The sequence below is a fragment of the Lithobates pipiens genome, unplaced genomic scaffold, assembly GCF_037356315.1.
Source record: "Lithobates pipiens isolate NorthernLeopardFrog02 unplaced genomic scaffold, aLitPip1_a1.2 Scaffold_16, whole genome shotgun sequence".
In the NCBI taxonomy this organism is placed as follows: Eukaryota; Metazoa; Chordata; class Amphibia; order Anura; family Ranidae; genus Lithobates; species Lithobates pipiens.
Window position 1 is genome coordinate 630,186,281 of NW_027507748.1, and position 24,315 is coordinate 630,210,595.

At 42.3% G+C, this 24,315-nt stretch overlaps 1 protein-coding gene across 1 annotated transcript in view; it reads right to left on the minus strand.

Moving 5' to 3' along the window:
• TRPC4 (transient receptor potential cation channel subfamily C member 4) overlaps positions 1-24,315 on the minus strand; it is a 309,718-nt gene that overhangs the window by 83,542 nt on the left and 201,861 nt on the right. Inside the window, exon 4 of the mRNA XM_077484180.1 lies at positions 6,170-6,500. Within this exon, the coding sequence (XP_077340306.1) occupies positions 6,170-6,500 (331 nt within the window). The remainder of the gene's footprint in view (positions 1-6,169; positions 6,501-24,315) is intronic.

Sequence of the window (24,315 nt, forward strand, 5' to 3'; positions counted from 1 at the left end):
AGGCTCGTCGTGACGGGGTGTTTTTAAAAACCTTTTTTTTTTTTTTTTTTAATTAATTTTATTTATTTTTACACTGTTTTAAAAAAAAAAATGGATCACTTTTATTCCTATTACAAGGAATGTAAACTTCCCTTGTAATAGAAAAAAGCATGACAGGTCCTCTTAAATATGAGATCTGGGGTCAAAAAGTCCTCAGTTCTCATATTTGGGCTAAAATGCAACAACAACAAAAAATGACATTTAAAAAAAATATACCTTTTAAGAGGTATGGGCGGAAGTGACGTTTTGACGTCACTTCCGCCCTCCTATGGTATAGAGACGAGTGGGGGCCATCTTAGCCTGACTCGTCTCCGTACCCAGCTAGCAAAAGGACCCGATCGCCTCCGCCGCTACGATGGCTCCGGTAAGCAGCGGAAGGTGCGGGAGGGCGGCGGGAGGGGGGGTGGCACTTCTCCTGCCACCGATAGCGTTGATCTCGCGGCGAATCCGTCGCGGAGACCACCGTTATTGTACAGCCGACCGGCGCCTGAAGAGATGGATATCTCGGTTGTGGTAGCAGCTGCTGCCGTTACCGAGATATCCCTCTTCAAAAATAGGACGTACATCGTCGTGCGCTGGTCGGTAAGTGGTTAAGAAAGTAATTGGAAGAGGCCAGACAGCCTGGAAAATATATGGAAATGTATTAATGTGATGCAGTGCATTAGGCTAGTGATGAGCAAATAGATTCATAAAACAGTCATCTGACACCTGTCACATGCCTGATGAAGGGGTCCTGCGTGTCTCCGAAACATATGTGATCGCTCATTAAAGTTTTGGACCCATTTTTGGAGATCCTGGTGTGCTGGTGACATTACTTTCTTTGACACACATTCACCTAAAAATATATTTGCAGATTTTTTTTTCACTAATGTATTGATCACAATCATCTAAATTCCTGAATTTCATTATTCTCCATAGAATCAATAAGACAAATCAAACATTTGCAAAATGCTCGGATGCAAATTTGATATTGAACATTTTTCCTATCTTTTAAAGGAAAATTTGTCAATGCAATATTAATTTGGAATAATTATTTCATAATCAGAGATCATATATTTGTGGCTGCTCAGAAAAACAGACAATAACCTTATGACTAACTTGGCTACCGTAATAATTTTTAATTTTTTTAAGCACATAGAAGACTTTTATATTGTAGAATATAAATAAACCTCAATTAGTCAAATTAAAGTAAGCTGACAAACTATCAAAGACTGTGAAAAAATAAATATTTTTAACATTTAGTTAACGTTTATTATTTTTTTTTAAATACTGTTCTGTTTCTTTTAGTGTGCACAGAGAAATAAATCCACATTAGTAAGACTTCAAATCGTTCCAACTTCATAGTAGTCCCTGCATTACTTTGGTCCGGCTTTGATGCCAGTTAAACAGGCATTCGCTGAAAACGCGGCAAAATCACAGCCACAAAATCACGGCAAAGTCACGAAAAAATCATGCAAAATCGCAGTAAAATAGTGCAACTTTGAAGTCGCAGTCGTGTGAAAGGGGCCTTACTCTGACTTTTCTGATCAGTGCGCTTGCCCTGGGTCGGTGAGTCAGCAAGGTTGCTAGCATTCTCAGAATGTACAATAATTTAATATATAATTCAAATAAAAAATTATTACAAAATGATTACAAAAAATCTTCACAAAATTGAATTAAATTCAATATAGAACACCCTACTGCCCCAATGCATTTCGACCATGTTCTATATTGAATTTAATGAAATTTTGTGAAGATTTTTTGTAATCATTTTTTATTTGAATTATATATTAAATTATGCATGTATTTATCCAATTGTTTCAACAATGTACACCAGAGCTTGTATTTTAAAATCAGTGTGGCTAATATCTAATTAATTAATAATAAACAAATTCTTTTCTATTTTATTGCTGTCTCTCATGCTGCTTAAAAAGGGGAACTCATTGTACATTTTGTAGAAATCTATTCAGGGTGTGCAGCCAGCTCAAAATTGATTTTCTATGCACTCATTGTTTTACATACTAGCATTCTCAGAAGAAGGGCAACAATGGCAGCCCCGTATTTCTCTTGCACAAGTTTTCTTCGATGTCGAACACAAGGTGCAACCATAAATCAGCTTAACAAATTGTTGTGTCCCTGTGTCTACAATTAAATGATCCAAAACCAATTTCAGCCTGCCACAATGTCAAAGGGCTGCTACCCATGCAAAGTTTTTTGCGGGTATGGGATATTAGTAAGCTCTGCATTCAATGTTACCTGGGCTGAAAGTAGACCCAGGTAAATTAGCCAGTATAAACACTGGGAGCTAGAGGCAGTAGTAGTGTAAAATTCAATAAAAGGGTTTTTAATACTCAAAGGTAAAACATTTCTTAATAATGTTTGCAGTAATTGATGTTATCTGTAAAGGTTCTAAGTGATTCAGGTCATAGCATATCTGGCTAGTCACATACTATTGGACTTATTCTGTAAAACTGAAGAGGTTTCATAACTTATCCAAGCCAGTTCATTAACTCTATTGAAAAACTGAAGCAGTGGCTTGGATAAGCTACAACACCTCTTGGTATAATTTCAATGTGGTGCCCAAATTTAAAAAGTGGTCAAAGTCTTTACCAAGTAACTATAGACCTTTTTGTTTAACTTCTATAGTTGGGAAGATACTGGAGAGTTTAATAAAAGGCCACATATAGTAGATGAGTTTTTGTGAGAAAAAAAGTGAAGCAACAGACAGCATAGGTTCATAAAAGACAGAAGTTGTCAAAAAAATCTCATTTCCTTTAATGCGGAGGTAAGTAGAACCTTGTTGGGACCCTTACTTTGTAATATCTTTATAAATGATATTGGATCTGGGATTAAAAGTACCATTTCATTCTTTGCAGATGACACCAAGCTATGCAGTGGAATAACGCCCTTACAGGATGTCTCCAATTTACAAGCTGACCTCAAAGCTCTGTCTAATTGGGCAACTATGTGGCAGATGAGGTTTAATGTTAATAAATGTAAAGTTATGCACTTGGGGGCTAAGAATATGCATGCATCATACATACTGGGGGGGGGGGGGGGTTGGTACAACTGGGGAAATCAATGGTGGAGAAGGATTTGGGTGTTTGGTAGATCATACCCCTGAACAAATCATTAGTAACACAAAAAGGATATCGGGGGAACTGGAGAAATTGAAGAGAAGGGCAACCAAACTGAGGCATGGAAGAGCTCAGCTATGAGGAAAGATTAGCTAAACACAATTTATGCTCTCCTTATGTTAAGGGGGGGGGGGGGGGGTGTAATTAACATGTAGAAAATCCATAAGTGGTCCATATAGTGAACTTGGTGTTGAGTTACTCTCTTTAAGGTCATCAGACAAGGGGGCACTCTTTATGTCTGGAGGAAAAGAGATTTCATCTCCAAAAAAGGAAAGGCTTATTCACAGTAAGCTTTGAAAATATGGAATAGACTCCCTCAAGAGCTGGTTCTGGCCAGTTCAGTAGATTGTTTTAAGAAAGGTCTGATTTCTTTCCTAAATGCAATTAATATAACTGAGTACTAATATTTACAAGTAAAGTTGATCCAGGGAATATCCTCTTGGGGGATCAGGAAGCTATTTTGTTTGCTCCACTGGAGCAAATTGGACCACGATTTATTATATTATTTTGCTTTTCTCTGGCTTAAATATGGGTACTGGATCAACTGTGGGTTTTGGATAGTGTATATGAAGGTTTTCTATTTGTGTGTGTTGTGTTTTTTGTTTTTTTTTCCTCTGGTGGTTGGACTGGTTGGGCTTGTGTCTTTTTTTCAACCAGTTTTACTATTTAACTATCTAACATTATAGGGCAAGGTCATTGATGTTGCATTGGGTAAAACAGGGCAAAGTGCAATCACAATATGCAAACTTAATCTCAAAATCAGATCATTGAAAATGTGTCTATTTACTTGTTTTTCTGGTTCTGACATGGGCTTCAATGACCAGGAAATCTCAGGTTAAATATAGATGTGATGTTGTGTTTTTGTATATTGCTAATGAAAACTTCAGTAAAACAATAGTGCTGAAATAGCCTCCCTAGGCCTTCAGTTAGGTTGATTTACCAAAGGCAAATAGGCTGTCCACTTTGCAAGGGAAATTGCACTTTGTATAGTGAAGATGAAGTTCTGCTGATTTCGGTCATCCAATTACATGCAGGCAAAAATGTTTTTTTTATTTTTTATTTTCTTTCCTCGTGATTGAGGATTCTTTGCAAAGTTTAACTTCACCACATTTACTACACTCTGGGGCAAATTGTCTTGCAAAGTGTGACATACCTTGCAAAAAAGAACAGCCTATTTGTTTTCTGTAAACCAACCCCGGTGTCTCAGGAATATAAGGTATTTATAGAAGCTGTTATATGTGTTTTAGGGATTATGAGGGGAGTTCATACTGAAATGGAACTGCTTCCATATCACAAAAGTAGCTCTATAATGTATCTGTAAGTGGTGTGTTCGTAAAGTGCTCCTGAAATCATAAAGCAAAGTGCTGTGGATACAAAATAAATCACTAAGCTAAGAAGGAGAGAATGCACTTCAATGTTACAATTAAAGTTAATGTAAACCCTAATTAATTACATTCTTTTCAATACAGCACTGTCTTTTTTCATATTAAAGCAGAGTTCCAGCCGTTTTTGTGTTTATTAAAAGCCACTTTTTGTAGCTGCTGACTTTTATTGAACATATACTCACCTGTCCCATGATCCAGATATGATTCCGCCCGAAGCCTTGGTTCTCTCCACTGCCTAACCCCGGCATCACTAGTGTGGGCACCCAACTGTTACAGCTTGCAGCTTCATAGCCGGGTGCGCATGCAAGTCACACCGTCAATCTTCTGGGACCTGTGATGTGTCCCAGAAGATTGCAGGGAGGAGGAGAACTTCTGCTCGAGTTGCCTAGGTAGAGACAGCAGAAGTGGGAGTTGGGTACCTGTCAAAACTAGTTAGAATGCATGAAGGCAACAAACCTTGTGTCATTACAGCCACTTTAATGGCAGGACCACTAGATATTATGGTAATGAAAGCTACAGATTTAGAAGTATTGAGCATGTTTATAAGAGATTTTTTTTTAGACTGGATTTATATACAGTTTACTAGCATATTGCAGTAACTAGTAGCTAAACTATGATGGTGAAAAACATCACATAACCACTGATGTGCTTGTAATATCTCTTAAAATGGGCTAAGCCATTCATAAATAAGAGGCCAGCCAGTCCAATCTAGGTGTACGCACATACATTTGAAGTAATTGTGACGCAATCAGACTTAGCATTTAATAGAAAAGAGATAATTGATATAGACAGTAGAAATGACTCGAAAATCTTAACTTTTCCTGTAAAGGTCCAACCGGACAAATCTCCAAAAGTCCATTATTGGTCTATTATTGTGTTGGCTGGCTTTACTTACCAATAGGCATGATCAGAAACTATTTTGGGGTTGGTTGAAAGGTTAAGGTTTGCCAAATTAGAATTACCTTTAATAAAAACCTTTTTTTACTGCATTTCAAACAGACTTAATAAGGCCTTGGAAATTGAGAAGGAATATGAATATCTGATTTAGTTATTATGATGCAAAACATACAGATTTTACTTAAAGCACAATTTAAATTTTAGTTCCAATCAGGTACATCAAAAAATTGTGTTCCAAAATCTTACAGTTTTTTTATTTCGAAAGGAGCCACAGCCTGATCAGAAAAGCTTTACGGTTTGTGAACGCAAAAGTCTTTTTGTGGCGGTCCGACACACCCACTCCCCCCTTTCTGAGTCAGACTAACAGCACTGCAGTCAACAAAACCGATTTTCTCTGTCTAAATGAAGAGCTCTAGCTCGGCAAGGGATGTGTTGGATTTCTGCAAAGAGACCACTGCTTCCACACAAAAAGCGGAAGTCCTTATCTACAACATGCTGGCAGAGGACAGGCTTTTCTACTCTGGTTGTAACGGCTTTTTATAAATGAACTGTAAGACTTTTCACAACTTTTGTTTTGATACATCTGGAATATATTTAGTTGATTATAACTGAAAGTTTAGGTGGGCATTAATAATGTAGCTTGAATGATAGGTAACAGAGCACACCAATTTATTTTGAATAGAAGAATTAGAAATGATTTGCACAAACAGTTGAATTCACTAATTCATTTACCCAAAACCCACGGTAATATCATCCATTCAATGGGAGCAGGTACTGGTCCTGGCAGGTTTATGTTGTATTCGTTTTGTGAAGCTCTCAGCAAGAGGACGAGAAAAGTCAAGTATGATGCAGTGTGGCAGATGAATTTGATGAATGGCTTCCTGATAAAGAGTCCAAGGTTGCTTTTTGGAGCTATTAGGTAACAAGCCGAGAAGACTGGGAAAAGTAGTCCAATTATTACACATGTCACCATCTTCACTGCCCAGTGCCGTCTCCTCCAGCCTGGAAATTCATCATACCAGCGGGATGCCAACAGCTGCTGACAGTTAGGTTGAGCAACAAACTGTAAAACAAAGCAAGCACAAAAGTAAAATACACAGTTTAAAGTTTTGTAACTAATCAAAAATATACATATCTTTAGCATAAAGTTAAATTTGGTTAAATTTGGTTGCATATGACCACAACATTAGGGATTATACATTCTTGTTATTTTTAAGAAAGCCATGCTAATGTAAAATTGAGAAATCTCACTGGCCTTACATTCTGTATCTATTAATCTACTAGTAAAGTATTCTAGTTCTTTAAATAGCTCATACTTTGCCAAAATCAATATTAACAAAACTGAGCTGATAATGTCTAATATTGTCTAATATTCAGAGAGCTTGTCTATTCACAGCACAGCAAGTTTCTTCATTCCTCTGCCTATGTGGGGGGGTGCCTTTTCTCCAACATAGTGTATGCCCAGACTCCCATCCCACTGCTGAAGAAAGAAATATTTGTAACAGGATGTGCACTTTCTAAAAAGTCTAGAAAGCTGAAGACAGCTGATATACATGTAAAACTTATGTGGGCAGATTTGTTTCATCTCTGTGTATCATCTGGAGCTGTTCACCTCGCTGGGTATATGTGATGGTTTAAGTCCACTTTAAGGAAAAGGCATCGTATATTGATATCTGTTCCCTTTCCCAGCATGAAGTCTGTTTGGTTCACGAGAATCAAATCCTTTATTACCATAGAGGGACAAAAATAGTCAATAGGGAAATTGGCCTGTAGGAGGCACATTCAAGTCCTTGCCGGGTTTGGGAACCAACACTATAATAGCTTCCTCCATGGACACAGGCAGGAAAGCTCTGCAAGGAGAGAGGTAAGCTTAGAAGCCAACAGTTCAACAAATTGCGAATAAAAATCTATCAGGAGTCTGTTCGTACTGGGGGTTTTTCCACTCTGGAGACAACCTATTGCCTCCTGGACCTCCTCAAGGGAAATATCAGCCTCCAGGTACTGCCAATTTACTGTGACCAGTGTGGGGAAAGGAATTCAAGTCATAAAACCAGGTATTAATTAGGTCTGGAGAAAAGAGAAAAAAAACCTCCGCTGGCCCTTTAAGGAGTTTGCTATGACGGGAGGCTGGGCGGGGCTCATGGCCATGTGCCGCCTTGATTTTCTGTCACGGTGGTCACATGATAATAAAACTGATCACCGCAAGCAGTGATCGGGAGTTTTCCTTGAGCTACCAGTCACCTAGCCTGGAGTGTGCAGGGTGCTCTCCCTCAGCACAGCACTCTTGGCACTATTGCAGGCAAATCCCCCTCAGGACCAGGGCCCGATCGCTGAGAGTGCGCTCAGTGCCAACAGGTTAATAAGGGGACTGGAGGACCTTAGTTATAAGGAACAACTACAAAAATGAAACATGTTCTTCCTGGACAAGAGGTGCTTAAGAGTGGATCACAATATACAAATCTTTAAATGGTGACTCTAGCATTGGGAGGAAAATATTTAATATAAGGTCTCTGATAGGGTTGCACCGATACCACTTTTTTAAGACCGAGTACAAATACCGATACTACTTTTTTTCGAATACTCGCCGATACCGATTATCAATACTTTTTTCTAATGTCTTTCTTAGTTTATGTCAGAAAATGTTGTAAGTACTTTTTTGCCTTTACAGATATGCTCTAATGAGGCTGCACTGTGTGGGCACTGATGAGGTGGCACTGAAGGGCACTGATGAGGAGGCACTAATATGCCGCACTGATGGGCACTGATAGGATTAGGTAGCACAGATGGGCACTGATATGCACTGATGAGCACTGTTAGGTGGCAATGATTATGCAGCACTAATGAGCACTGATAGGGGGCACTGATTATGCAGGACTGATGAGCACTGATATGTGGTACTGACTGATTGGCACTGATAGGTGGCACTGACTGATGGCTGGCACTGATAGATGGCACTGATAGGCAGCACTTATGGGCACTGATAGGTGGCATTTATGGGCACTGATGGGCACTGAAGTGCAGCACTGATTGGCAATTGCTGGCCTGACGTAATTAAATTAAATGCATGATGAGAGGAATAGAAGGATTTTGCAATGCTATATGCTGCTTCTTGTATACCTTGCACCTGGCTGCAGTAAGTAGCAGCGGACATCTCGCTACACCCAGCCCAAACTATATGGGAAAAAAAAACTGTTTCATAGCTTGTTATACAATTTTGGTAATTAGCTAAAGTAGCTAAAGGTAATTTAATTTAATGTAATGTAATTAAATTTTTCTCCTTCATAGATGTGCACTGATAGGCTGCACTGCTGGGCACTGGTAAGCTCCACTGATAAGCAATAATAAGGTGGCCCCGAGGGGCACTGATGAAGTGGCACTGGTGGGCACTGATAGGTGGCACTGATGGGCACTGATAGGGGGCCCTGAAGGGCACTGACAGGTGGTACTGATAGGCAGCACTCATAGGTGACACTGTTGATGAGGCACTAATGGGCATTGATTGGTGGCACTGGTAGGTGTCACTGATAGGTACCACTGATATGCACTGGTAGGTGGCACTGGTGGGCACTGGCAGGTGGCAGCAGCAGTGAGTGTCCATGTGTGGGACCAATGTCCCTCTGACAGAAGCGAGTAATTGAGGCTTCGATCACGCTCTCTTGTTTACATCACGTGATCAGCTGTCATTGGCTGACAGCTGATCACATGGTTAGGAGCTTGGATCAGTCCCTTACTCTGATCTGTGATCAGCTGAGTCTCATTGACTGCTGATTGCAGAGCAGGGGGTGCACAGGCAGCTCATGCACTAGAGGACGTACATGGATGCCCTCCCGGCAATTTAGGCCCATGCCATAGCTGTCTTTAGCGTGGGTGTGAAGAGGTTAAACCTTAACATCTATGCAACTGTGTAACTCTATGTAATTATGTATGAGCATTTGGCTGAATACCAACATTTTAGCCGGTTTTCCTATCGCTACTATTTATGAAAGCTTCCTTCTTCCCCTGTTAATGGTTGCTAGGAAGCAGTGGGTGCCAGCACCGACCACATCCTCAGCTATCATTGATGTCACCAAGCCCTATTAATTTGCTGGCTGGGGATCCTAGGCCATGCAAACAAATAGGTGGAGATAGTGGCTGAGATCACTGTCAAAATGTAGACATATCTGGGCAATTACATTTGTACAATGGACGTACATTGTGCTACATTTTTGGAGTTTTGATTTTTTTAATAAGCACCTTAAAAAAAGCATGTCTTTATTTACTATTAACATTTTTTTGTGAATAAGTAGGGGTACTATGTACTCTTTACTTATGTGCTCTAGGAATAGCAGTATCTGCCCCCCATCTTATTTTTAAAGGAGGTTTCCCTTTAAAAATAGCCCCCCACAACCACAAGGCCAGGGTTATGGTGCCCATGTTACACCCCCCGCAGCCCCCTTTGTTGAGGGCACAGAGCCCAGTATGAGGACGGGGGGGGGGGGGGGCGACGACTCATCCCCATCCTTTTCTGGCCAGCCAGACTGGATGCTTATATATACACATTATAAACCATGCCAGACCCTCATCAAACAGGGGAACCTCACATGTTTTTTTTAAACCCCCTTTAACATATATACTAAACCATAATTTTTTGATAAGGGTCCTGTATAGATGAATGAGTCTCCAGCTGTTTACAAACAGAGCAAAGTTGCTTTAAAGAATTTTTTTTTTTACTAAATTTCAGTATTGCTGCAGTAGATTGTATACTGCGCATTTTACATTGTTCCATTTAACATAGCCCACGTAAAGTAAAAAAACTTCTGGTGGGTTGAGTGGCAGTCTTTTGTATCATAAAAATGATACAGAAGACTTTCTTGAAACTGAGCCTATTCATAGTCAATCCCCTGATTAATAAGTATTTTTTGACAGCTAATTTACAGAAGAATGTGAATGCATAAAAGTTATTTAATTTTAGTTAATCATATGTTCACTTATTATAAATATATTATTCAGTTAAGTAATTTGTAATATAAATAGAGTCATAGACAAATGATACAGCAATTTAATATGACATTGTCAAATTCAATTTGAAGCATAGATCATTTATTTCATGCTTCTATAAAAAGTTTGATGTACTCGCTGTTCTCTGTTATTGTACTCAATTTGCATACGAAAATCACAGGCTTCAGTTTCTGCTATGAAAAGATGTCTATTCCAATTAATGTTCTTCTAATTAACCCAATAAAATAAAAATTCATTTTAATCTTCCTTTCCCTATCATTATTCCACCTCTGTGCTTCTCCATTTTAGCATTATCTGCACAAGACAAAGAATAACCAAGAAAGAGCAAATGACAAAGAAAATCCAGCTATGGGTATTTTTACTCCTTTAATATTTTATAATTGTGATTTACAGTATATCCTTTTAAAGAGATACTGTCACATTACCCATTTGGGTAAAAATAACAGCCTTTCAAGGCTCCTCCAAACCCCTGATACTCACCTTGCCAAGGATCCCATTCCTCAGCTGCTACCCAAATTCCTTGCATTGGCTGAGAATGGTTGCCAGACCTGAATGCCGTTAGAGGGGTGAGGTCATATGATTTCCCAAATCTGGAACACTCGTTATTACCTACTTTGACAAGTAGAAGCAGTGAAGGAGTGCTTGCAAGGTGATTATTGGGGGTTCAGTGAAGATGTCCATTACAAAGTGAACATTTTAATTTTGGGCACCATTTCAAAAAAAGATTTCAGAGAAATAGAAAAATTGCAGAGAAGGGCAACCAAACTGATGACAGGTAGGAATGAGCTGAACACACCCGGTTCGGTTTGCATCAGAACATGTAAACAGGCAAATAATTTGTGCAAACACCATTAAAGTCTATGGGAGGTAAATGTGAAAAATACAAAGTGATTATTTTAACGGTTTATATGCAAGCTATTGCCATAAAAAGTGTTTGGGGACCCAGGACCTGCCCCAGGGGACATGTATCAATGCAAAAAAAAGTTTTAAAAACTGCAATTTTTTGAGGAGCAGTGATTTTAATAATGCTTAAAGTAAAACAATAAAAATTGAATAATCCTTTAAATATCGTGCCTGTGGGGTGTTTTTAGTATGCCTGTAAAGTACCGCATCTTTCCCATGTTTATAACAGTACCACAGTAAAATTAAATTTCTAAAGGAAAAAATTTAACTCAAAACAGCTCGCGGCTGTAATGTATTGTCGGATCATGGCAATATAGATAAAAATACCAAAAATAATGGCGTGGAGATCGCCCCCAAAATCCATACCAGGCCCTTCAGGTCTGGTATGGATATTAAGGGGAACCCCGCAGCCACATTAAAAACAAATGACACGGGGGTCCCTCAGGCATTATATACTCTGAACAGCAGTATATATACTATATGGCCTGCCCTATATACTCTGCAGAAAATTGGGCCTTAGGTGTTGGTGGTACCAGAACGCTGTAAGCCCTCATGGTTACTCTTGTTGGGTGCAGTAATGGGCCCTGCTGTGAAATGTTATATCAAGAATTGTAATTAGACGTCCCTGTTAAAGGGGCAGAAAAATTGGGCCTTTGGTTTTGGTTGTGCCAGAAAACTGTAAGCCCTCACCGTTACTCTTGTTGGATGCAGGAACAAGCCCTGCGTCTAAATATTATATCAAAAATTGTATTTACATGCCCCTGTTAAACAGGGGCAGAAAAATTGAGCCTTGGTGGTGGTGGTGGTGCCACCACACTGTAACCCCTCACAGATACTAGTGTTGGGTGCAGGAACGGGCCCTGCTATGAAACATTAGTTAAACAATTGTAATTACATGCCCCTGTTAAACAGGGGCAGAAAAATTGGGCCTCAGGTGGTGGTGGTGGTGCCACCACACTGTAACCCCTCACAGATATATTAGAAACTGTACTATGGCTGCACTGTATTGTGTACACCACCAGAAACTGTACACACTGTATTAGATACTGTGTACACCGCCTGCACTGTATTCGAAACTCTAAGACAGCTGCACTGTATTTTATACTGTGTACACCACCAACAGTGTAGTAGAAACTATACTGCACTGTATTAGAAACTGTACTATGGCTGCACTGTATTGTGTACACCACCAGAAGTGTAGTAGAAACTATACACACTATATTAGATACTGTGTACACAGCCTGCACTGTATTAGAAACTGTACTAAAGCTGCACTGTATTGGATACTGTGTACACCACCAGAAGTATAGTAGAAACTGTACACACTGTATTAGATAATGTTTACACCGCCTGAAGTGTATTACAAACAGTACACCGTAGATATAGGCGACACTGGATGCAGAGTATATATATATATATATATATATATATATATATATATATATATATATATATATATATATATATATATATATATATATATAAACCGCTTGCCGACCAGTCAACGTTAATATACTAGGGCAGATCATAGCTGTTCGTTGGCTCCTTTAAGCGGGATTGCAGGCAAGCACACGCTGCACTGCAGGGGTCGCTATGACTGCTGGCCACATGTGATCACATGCACGAGAGCCAGAACAGGGACGTGTGTAAACACACAAATTCCTGTTCTGTGAGCTGAGGAGAGACAGATTGTAAGTTCCTACTAGCTAGGAACAGCCATCTGTCATCTCCTATAGTCAGTCCCCTCCCCCCACAGTTAGAACACACACTAGGGAACACAGTTAACCCCTTGATTGCCCTAGAGTTAACCCCTTCCCTGCCAGTGACATTTACACAGTAATCAGTGCATTTTTATAGCTATATAATTGTCATTGGTCCCAAAAATGGGTCAAAAGTGTCTGATGTGTCTGCCATAATGTCTCAGTCCTGATCAAAAAACACAGATCAACGCCATTACAAGTAAAAAAAAATAATAAAAAAAAATGCTATAAATCTATCCACTATTTTGTAGATGCTATAACTTGTGCGCAAACCAATCTATATACGCTTCTTGCATTTTTTTTTACCAAAAATATGTAGAAGAATACATATTGGCCTAAACTGAGGAAAAAACTAAGGAAAAAATTAGCTTTTTTTAAAAACAAAATTGGGGATATTATAGCAAAAAGTACAAAATATTGTGTTTTTTTTCAAAATTGACGCTATTTTTTTGTTTATAGCACAAAAAATAAAAACCACAGAGTTAATCAAATACCACCAAAAGAAAGATCTATTATTGCGAAAAAAAAAGGGCATCAATTATGTTTGGGTACAGCATCGCATGACCGCACAATTGTCAGTTAAAGCGACGCAGTGCCATATTGCAAAAAATGGCCCGTTTATTGAGAAACCAAATCTTCCAGGGCTGAAGTGGTTAACACACCGCCTGAAGTGTATTAGAAACAGTACACAGTACACCACAGAATGCACTGTGGATACACTGGCTACAGAGTAAATATAATTTTTTTTAATACACCGCCTGAAGTGTGTTAGAAACAGTACACCACAGAATGCACTTTAGATATACTGGATGCAGAGTATATATATATATATATATATATATATATATATATATATATATATATATATACAGTGCCTTGCAAAAGTATTCTAATTATTAGTATTCTAATTATACTTCCATTTACATTCGCTTTGCCCATGAACACAGGCAAACAGACAGTCAGCTAATGTATTTCTTCAGACTAACAAAAGGTAGAAACCTGCAATAAAGTTTGTTAAAATCCTTGCAATGTACATAGACTACCCAGAGGGGAATTTTTTTTTCTCAACAAAAGTGGAGTTACTCTTTAAGGTTTTTTTTTTCTAGAGCGTCTGTGTTTTTTTCTTCCTCTATTTAAATTGGGAACAGAAATCTGGGATAAGGACACGTACCCTGGACATGGGGATGGCAGCAAAGCCACCCACAAAAAAATTCCAAGATCTGTCTCCCATAGACTTCATTGGGGTTCACTGCTACAGTGCCTTGCGAAAGTATTCGGCCCCCTTGAACTGTTCAACCTTTTGCCACATTTCAGGCTTCAAACATAAAGATATAAAATTTTTATTTTTTGTGAAGAATCAACAACAAGTGGGACACAATTGTGAAGTGGAACGAAATCTATTGGATTTTTGAAACTTTTTTAACTAATAAAAAAATGAAAAGTGGGGCGTGCAAAATTATTCGGCCCCCTTGCTTTAATACTTTGTAGAGCCACCTTTTGCTGCGATTACAACTGCAAGTCGCTTGGGGTATGTCTCTATCAGTTTTGCACATCGAGAGACTGAAATTCTTGCCCATTCTTCCTTGCAAAACAGCTCGAGCTCAGTGAGGTTGGATGCAGAGCGTTTGTGAACAGCAGTTTTCAGCTCTTTCCACAGATTCTCGATTGGATTCAGGTCTGGACTTTGACTTGGCCAGTCTAACACCTGGATACCTTTATTTGTGAACCATTCCTTTGTAGATTTTGCTGTATGTTTGGGATCATTGTCTTGTTGGAATATAAATCTCCATCCCAGTTTCAGGTCTTTTGCAGACTCCAACAGGTTTTCATCCAGAATGGTCCTGTATTTGGCTGCATCCATCTTCCCCTCAATTTTAACCATCTTCCCTGTCCCTGCTGAAGAAAAGAAGGCCCAAACCATGATGCTGCCACCACCATGTTTGACAGTGGGGATGGTGTGTTGAGGGTGATGAGCTGTGTTGCTTTAACGCCAAACATCGCTTTGCATTGTGGGCAAAAAGTTTGATTTTGGTTTCATCTGACCAGAGCACCTTCTTCCACATGTTTGGTGTGTCTCCCAGGTGGCTTGTGGCAAACTTTAGACAAGGCTTTTTATGGATATCTTTGAGAAATGGCTTTCTTCTTGCCACTCTTCCATAAAGGCCAGATTTGTGCAGTGTACGACTGAGGCCGCGTACACACGGGCGGACTGTTCGCCCAACCTTGTCCGCTGAACAGTGTTTGGGCGGACAGTCCGCTCGTGTGTGGGCTTTCAGCGGACAGTTTCAGCGGACAGTTGGACGGACAAAGTCTTTCGGAAATTCCGAAAAACTGTCCGCTGAAACTGTGTTTGAGCGAACAGTCCGCCCGTGTGTGGGCCTGTCCGCTGTACTTTCGAAATGAGCGGACTGTTCCCGCTCGGAAAGTCCGCCCATTTCGAGCGCGTGTACAGGTAGGCGAGGCCCGCGAAGGAGACGTCGCGGGCTCCGCCGCCTGGAATGGGCTTAAAGGGGAACCCCAACGCCGAAAAAAATCGGCGTGGGGGTTCCCCCCAAGTCCACACCAGACCCTTGTCCGAGCACGCTACCCGGCCGGCCAGGAAAGGGGGGCGAGCGAGCGCGCCCCCCCTCCTGAGCCGTACCAGGCCGCGTGCCCTCAACATGGGGGGTGCCTTGGGGAAGGGGGGGCCGCGCGGCCCCCCCACCCCAAAGCACCTTGTCCCCATGTTGATGAGGACAAGGGCCTCTTCCCGACAACCCTGGCCGTTGGTTGTCGGGGTCTGCGGGCGGGGGGCTTATCGGAATCCGGGAGCCCCCTTTAAGAAGGGGGCCCCCGGATACCGGCCCCCCACCCTATGTGAATGAGTATGGGGTACAATGTACCCCTACCCATTCACCTGTGAAATAAAGTACAAAAAAAAACACAACACATGGAAAAAGTATTTTATTGCACAGCTCCGGGGGTCTTCCGTCTTCGGGGGTCTTCTCGCCGGACTCCTCCGCTATGTGTGTGTAGCTCTTTTACTAGCGGAGGAGTCCGGCTTTCTTCCTCCCCGCCGCCGGCCTCTTCTCCCGACTTCGGGGGTCTTGTCCCCCTCTTCGGTTCTTCTGCCGGGCCACCGCGCCTGGTCCGGTGGCCCGGTCTTCTGTCGCCGTCTTCCGTTCTTCTGTCGCCGCCTTCGGTTCTTCTGCCGGGCCACCGCGCCTTCTTGTAGCTCTTTTACAGGCGGTGGCCCGGTCTTCTGTCGCCGCTGTCGTCGCCGCCGCCTTCCGTTCTTGTTCTTCTTCTTGTTCTTCTTCTTCTTCTCCTGGAGATGTTGACTCGACGAGCTCTCCGGCCGGAATGCCAGGGACACGCTCCGCTGCCACTTATATAGTGACAATGGGGCGGTGTCACATGGTATATGTCACATGGGTTGGTCACATGGTGACCCCGCCCCCTTACGATGTCATAGTCCCCATGTGACATCAACCCATGCGACCAACCCATGTGACATATACCATGTGACACCGCCCCATTGTCACTATATAAGTGGCAGCGGAGCGTGTCCCTGGCATTCCGGCCGGAGAGCTCGTCGAGTCAACATCTCCAGGAGAAGAAGAAGAAGAACAAGAAGAAGAACAAGAACGGAAGGCGGCGGCGACGACAGCGGCGACAGAAGACCGGGCCACCGCCTGTAAAAGAGCTACAAGAAGGCGCGGTGGCCCGGCAGAAGAACCGAAGGCGGCAACAGAAGAACGGAAGACGGCGACAGAAGACCGGGCCACCGGACCAGGCGCGGTGGCCCGGCAGAAGAACCGAAGAGGGGGACAAGACCCCCGAAGTCGGGAGAAGAGGCCGGCGGCGGGGAGGAAGAAAGCCGGACTCCTCCGCTAGTAAAAGAGCTACACACACATAGCGGAGGAGTCCGGCGAGAAGACCCCCGAAGACGGAAGACCCCCGGAGCTGTGCAATAAAATACTTTTTCCATGTGTTGTGTTTTTTTTTGTACTTTATTTCACAGGTGAATGGGTAGGGGTACATTGTACCCCATACTCATTCACATAGGGTGGGGGGCCGGTATCCGGGGGCCCCCTTCTTAAAGGGGGCTCCCGGATTCCGATAAGCCCCCCGCCCGCAGACCCCGACAACCAACGGCCAGGGTTGTCGGGAAGAGGCCCTTGTCCTCATCAACATGGGGACAAGGTGCTTTGGGGTGGGGGGGCCGCGCGGCCCCCCCTTCCCCAAGGCACCCCCCATGTTGAGGGCACGCGGCCTGGTACGGCTCAGGAGGGGGGGCGCGCTCGCCCCCCTTTCCTGGCCGGCCGGGTAGCGTGCTCGGACAAGGGTCTGGTGTGGACTTGGGGGGAACCCCCACGCCGATTTTTTTCGGCGTGGGGGTTCCCCTTTAAGCCCATTCCAGGCGGCGGAGCCCGCGACGTCTCCTTCGCGGGCCCCGCCTACCTGTACACGCGCTCGAAATGGGCGGATTTGCCTCCTCCTTACGTGGGCGAGTCCGTTCATTTCAAAAGTTGAGCGAACTGTTTGCCCAACCTTGTTCGTCAAACAGTCCGCTCGTGTGTGGGCAAGTCCGCTCATGCAAATTTTGAGCGGACTGTTTGCCGAAACTGTTTGACGAACAAGGTTGGGCAAACAGTCCGCGCGTGTGTACGCGGCCTGATTGTTGTCCTATGGACAGACTCTCCCACCTCAGCTGTAGTTCTCTGCAGTTCATCCACAGTGATCATGAGCCTCTTGGCTGCATCTCTGATCAGTCTTCTCCTTGTCTGAGCTGAAAGTTTAGAGGGACGGCCAGGTCTTGGTAGATTTGCAGTGGTCTGATACTCCTTCCATTTCAAAATGATCGCTTGCACAGTGCTCCTTGGGATGTTTAAAGCTTGGGAAATCTTTTTGTATCCAAATCCGGCTTTAAACTTCTCCGCAACAGTATTACGGACCTGCCTGGTGTGTTCCTTGGTCTTCATGATGCTCTCTGCGCTTTCAACAGAACCCTGAGACTATCACAGAGCAGGTGCATTTATACAGAGACTTGATTACACACAGGTGTATTTATCGCCATCAGTCATTTAGGACAACATTGGATCATTCAGAGATCCTCGCTGAACTTCTGGAGTGAGTTTGCTGCAGTGAAAGTAAAGGGGCCGAATAATTTAGCACAAACCACTTTTCAGTTTTTAATTTGCTAAAAAAGTTTAAAATATCCAATAGATTTTGTTCCACTTCACAATTGTGTCCCACTTGTTGGTGATTCTTCACAAAAAATTTAAATTTTATATCTTTATGTTTGAAGCCTGAAATGTGGCAAAAGGTTGAAAAGCTCAAGGGGGCCAAATATTTTCGCAAGGCACTGTGTATATATATATATATATATATATATATATATATATATATATATATATATATATACACATATATAATTAATATATATAATAAAATCTGGCATTGTGCCAGAGAAAGCCTGAGGAAGAGCGTCTTCGCTTGTAACTGTACATTGGTTGTTGCCGTTATGTTTGATACAGGATATTGAAGTAAAAGGAAATTATTGCATCGGAACAGTTGTCCTGTCTTTTTCATATATATATATATATATATATATATATATTACACTGCCACTAACTGAATAACCTGCCTGTGTAATCTAACCCAAGCTATCTCTCTGTCCACACCAACAACATTACACATGGCTGCCGTGTAGGCAGCCTTTCCCAGGGTCCAATCAATATTAAAGACGACCCTGCTTATTTCCGGTTGTTGGGTCAAAGGGATGTGACTCTTTTCTTGTATATTCAGGTTTCAAGTCCAAAGACACTTCCGGTTTCAGTGAAACGTGCTCTGGATGCGGCATTTTCCAAATGTTATCTCTGCAATATTTTATGTGATTTTAACTTTTCTATTCTGTCCACATTTGCGCAATAAATTATCTGCCAAACTGTATTTCGTCTTCTTATGCAACCTAAGATTGAATAGTTTTCTCCCTATGCTACAATCACCATTTAGATATTTGTATATTGATCATATCTCCTCTTAAGCATCTTTTTTCAAGTAAGAGTAAAGACCCGTACACACCATCGGACTTTTTGAAAACAAACATGCACATTAGCTGTTTTAAGGCAACATCCGACCATGTGTACGCTCTATCGGACAAACTTTTTTGTACAAAAAAAAAAAACATCTGACTTTAGTCCAAAGTACAAACACGCATGCTTGGAAGCAAGGACCAGCCAGAAGCGGTGAGTCTTGTAAAACTAGTGTTCGTAATGGAGATAGCACATTCATGACGTGTCAAATTATGACATTTATAAATGCAGCACACATTCTCTTCTTCTTTCTAATGGCTTAATAATAAAGCTGCTTTGCTGGTGATACTGACGGAGTACTAGCAAACATATTTACAAAGGATTTACAAAGGATTTGTGTTCTAGTAATATCAATAATTTTTTTTTTTTTCCGTTTTTTTTGGCAAGTTAGCACAACCCCATTATCCCATAGTGGTTTTGAAGCTCAAAGCTCCAACTCGATTTGTGTCCCTTGTTCCTAATTTTAGAAATGTACCTGCCTTCTCCCAAACTGTCATTATGAGTTAAACACATTTTTTTTTTTTTTTGTGTGAAATGTTATATTTTTAGAATAGTAAGCACAAGAATGTCATATCAAAATCAAGAGGAAGGCAGCAATGGATCAACTGGTGGAATTGGTAAAACCTCTGTATCCCAGGGCAGACATACATTTTGTTAAGAGCTAAATTGGGAACCTCAGGAGTGCCTACAATAGGGGGCACAAGAAGGTCATGGACTCCAAGAGATTGTGAGCAGCAGCAGATGACACATACAGTATGTCTCCAGGCTGTGGTACTACAACAGGCTGAGTTTTTTGGCAGACCAGACTAAACCACGCACATCGCTCTCCACACTTCTTTACACATTAGCTGAGGCCATTTTGTTTATTGTGCATTCACAACATAAATACAATTAATACATTTGTACACATATTCTCTGTCATCCAAACTAAAAATTATAAACCAAAAGAGCAAATGATACACAGAAAAATAAAAAAGTATAACCTAGAAAATCATACTCAAATAAAAACTACAACATTCTAAATTAGTAGCCCCTAAACTCCCCAGACCACTGGCCTTGTTGTGGATCCTGGGGCTGATTTGGCCACTGACCACCATGCTACTGAGGTGGGTGGGCTTGCTGGGGTGGGTAGGTTTGTTGAGGTGGGTAGTTTTGCTGGGGTGGGTAGGCTTGTTGTGGAGGAGGTGGAGGTGTGTGGTCCAAATGACACACATGTGATTTTGTGGTTAGCTCTCATTTCCTGGCCTTGCTGAGGAGATAGATGATTATCCCTTCACAAAGCTCCATTTGATCCGCGTCAATCTCGCAGAGCTTATTAGCTGTAAAACAGCCAAACCCTTCAGCGATATTGGGTACTGTGGTGATGACAGATGTAGCCCTAGTTAGGAAGTCAACTGTGGCCTCATCCAGGTGGTGGCTCTTCCTGGCCCTTTTGTTGGGAGGGCACAGGGGAGGGATTCTGCACTCAGTTGTCTGGCTGCCGAGTCCGGCCTCTTCTTGACTCAAAAGTTCCTGTGTGTGAAAACCCAACATCATTTTAATTTTTGATCATCGATCACAAACACTTCTCAGTTCATGACTTTATAATTTGGAATGTGTCCAAATAGTAAAGACTATCATTCTGACTCCAGCATTTCTCATTCTTGTCCTAATCCTTTTTGGCCAGTACTGTCTATTGATATGGAACTCACTTTTTTAACACAACAAATTATTATCCATACTAACCTCTAATTAACATCATTGTATTTTTTTCATCCAAGACTTTAAACAATACTGCTATACCTGGGTCAAGCTGAGCTCCTCCTCCTCTTCATCCTGTGTAGAATCAGGCTCAGTATTAGTGGCCTAAGCTGATGTGGAGGATAGTGTGGAGAGAGATCTGCGTGGTATAGTTTGATCAGACAAAAATTGGAGGATGTTGAACTACCACAGCTTGGGTACATAGACATCTTCAGCTGCTGCTCGTGATTTTTTGGATTCTTCGATCTTCTTTCATCCCCTCTTATACATGCTTCTGAAGCCCCCAATTTTGGTATTTATCAAACTGTAGGTTGCTCTAGGGTGCACAGTCTTCGCAAATTCCACCAGTTCCTCAATTGCTGCCATCCTCTTGGTTTTATTGCAATAATCTTTATGTTTGACTATCCACAGACAGGTGAGCTCCCTGTATTTTTCTAGAAATTGGCTAAGGAATTTGTGTGAATTCAAACCTGACTTCATCATTTTGGTGACAAGTATCAGATGACTGTAAAACAGAACACAAGACAAACCATAATGGGTGGCGTATAGCTCATAATCTGGTCACAATATAGGCCTTTATGTAAGCTGTAGTGATGGGCTGTCTGTTCGGGTCAAACATGATTTGGACTTGAACATTGGCTGTTCACCCGTTTGCCGAATAGCAAACAGATGGGGTGTTCTTGGCAAATTTGAAAGCTGCGGAACACCCTTTAAAAGTCTATGAGAGAATTCTAAAGTGATAATTTTCAAGGTTAATATGCAAGTTATCCTAAAAGGTGTTTTGGGACCTGGGTCCTGCCCCAGGGGCAGTGGCGTTGCTAGGGGTGGCTTTTGGGGCTATAGCCCCAGATCTTGGGCCCATAGCCCCAGATCTTGGGCCCATAGCCCTGAGTCTCTGCAGGGGTCCTCAAGGGGAGGGGAGCCTCTCTGGGGACCCTGATGTAAGTGGGGGTTCTCTGGGGACCTTGATGCAGGGGAGAGGCTCTCTGGGGACCCTGATTTAAGGGGGAGGCTCTCTGGGGACCCTGATGTAAGGGGAGGCTCTTTGGGGACCCTGATGCAGGGGGGGAGGCTCTCTGGGGACCCTGATTTAAGGGGGAGGCTCTCTGGGGATCCTGATTTAAGGGGGAGGCTCTCTGGGGACCCTGATTTAAGGGGGAGGCTCTCTGGGGACCCTAATTTAAGGAGGGCTCTCTGGGGACCCTGATGTAAGGGGAGGCTCTCTGGGGTCCCTGATCCTGATGTAAGGCGAGGCTCTCTGGGGACCCTGATGCCGGGGGAGGCTCTCTGGGGACCCTGATTTAAGGGGGGCGCTCTTTGGGGACCCTGATGTAAGGGGGAGGCTCTCTGGGGACCCTGATGTACGCGGGGGCTCTCTGGGGACCCTGATGTAAGGGGGGCTCTCTGGGGATATATACACAGACACCACACATATTACAGTATATACATGTGTATGCTCGCCCAAGCATATGACTTTCTTTACTACACTGCTATGGGCTCTAGCCCCAGATCTTTTGTAGATATAGCAACGCCCCTGCCCAGGGGACATATATCAGTGCCAAATATTGTTTTAAAAATTACCGTTTATTTGAGCAGTGATTTTAATAATGCTTAAAGCGAAACAATAAAAGTGAAATATTCCTTTAAATTTTGTACCTGGGAGGGCTGTCTATAGTGCACCTGTAAAGTTGCGCATTTTTCCCGTATTTACAACAGTCCGAGAGCAAAATTAAATTTCTAAAGGAAAAGAAAGTAATTTCAAAGTACTAGCGGCAGCGACAGAATTTTGAAACGTACCATTTTTTCTTTTTGTGGCTACCTTTGGCTTGCGTTTGACTCGCGTCTATTCGGAACGTCACTACATCCCTTACATCGCACGATCGTTCTGGATTGATATACACTGTGCATACGTGAAACCTCCGCTCTATGAGCATCATGACGCTGGGCCATGACCAGATGCCATATTTATTTAGGTTTATGTGTGGGCCTATGTACGGAACGCGTGTTAGCTTGATATAGACTGCACATGCATGAAACTCTGCCCATATCGCCCACCCCTGACGTTCTTTTTTTCAAATATTCCCCACCCCTTCCCTCTTCGGTGTGCAATAGAAGCAACATGGCGGACACACAGGTGTTTGCAGGTGTTTTCATCTAGTGAGGAGGAAAGCCTGGAGCCATAAACATCCCGATCCAGGAGGAGGATGAGATTTAAGGCCACCAACATGGCATTTGATGAAATTGTGGAGATGGTGGAGATCTTGTGCAGGGAGGACTATGATGGGAAACATGGTCGGTACACTTATCCCAATTTGCGAAAGGACAAAATCATGACTACAGCTGTGAAGACTCTGGAGCACAAGTTTGGGGTACAACCGTCCAAAGACCAATTAAGGAAGCGCCGGTCTGACATTAAACTGAGGGAGCTGGGTCAGTATAGCAAAATAAAGGTGATTCAAAAAAGTAAGTACTTGTTGTGTGTTCCTATTATGATTATTAACTTGCATGCTGCTCCATGTTCTGTTCTTTACTGTTATAATTGTTCGTAGGAAACATCATTCGTAGGGAACATTGATCGTTTACCAATAAATATGATGTATTCAGCTGATACAGGGTTGTAACTCCATTTTGGTCATGCAATTTTGTCTTATTGAAAGAAGTTTAAGGCATTGTTGTCTAGATGTCTTTGAAATGTGAATGAATTGTAAACTTGATTCAGTGGAATGTAAGGAGAGGACACTCAGCAGCTGTTTACATATCTGGACTCAATAGTATGGGACACCAGAGACATTTTTTTAGGGTAACCCACACAGGTGCTCCAGTGGAGACTTGGGGTGTCTTCATATGTGAATCTTGGCCAAAAAAGGTAAATATTGCAATTTGGTTAAAAGAACATTTTTATCATGTCTTCAACTTGGATCTCTTCCCAAACAGACAATTGAAATGTACACCACTTTGAAGCAATGTTTCATATTACTATTTCTGGACTCAAATATCTGTATGCCAAGTATACCTTTTGTTTCATTCTCATAGGGGATAAAAGACTCAGACAACAGGATCCCAGGGACCCCCCGACCTCGCCAGCCTGAATGGGAAGTAAGCCCAAGCTACCCCGAGGATGTGGAAGAAGGAGAGGTGGAGGAATTGCCCCCCCTTCCCCCCAAGGATATGGAGGAAGGAGAGGTGGAGGAAGTAGGCGACATGGGCACCCCACCAGGTGAGTATCTGACACCCCAGCTTTAGGTAATCTATGTATGCCTGCATATTTCTAACCACTTGACCACTGGGCACTTAAACACCCTTAATAACCAGACCAATTTTCAGCTTTCGGTGTTCTCACATTTTGAATGACAATTACTCAGTCATGCAACACTGGACCTATATGAAATTTTTGTCCTTT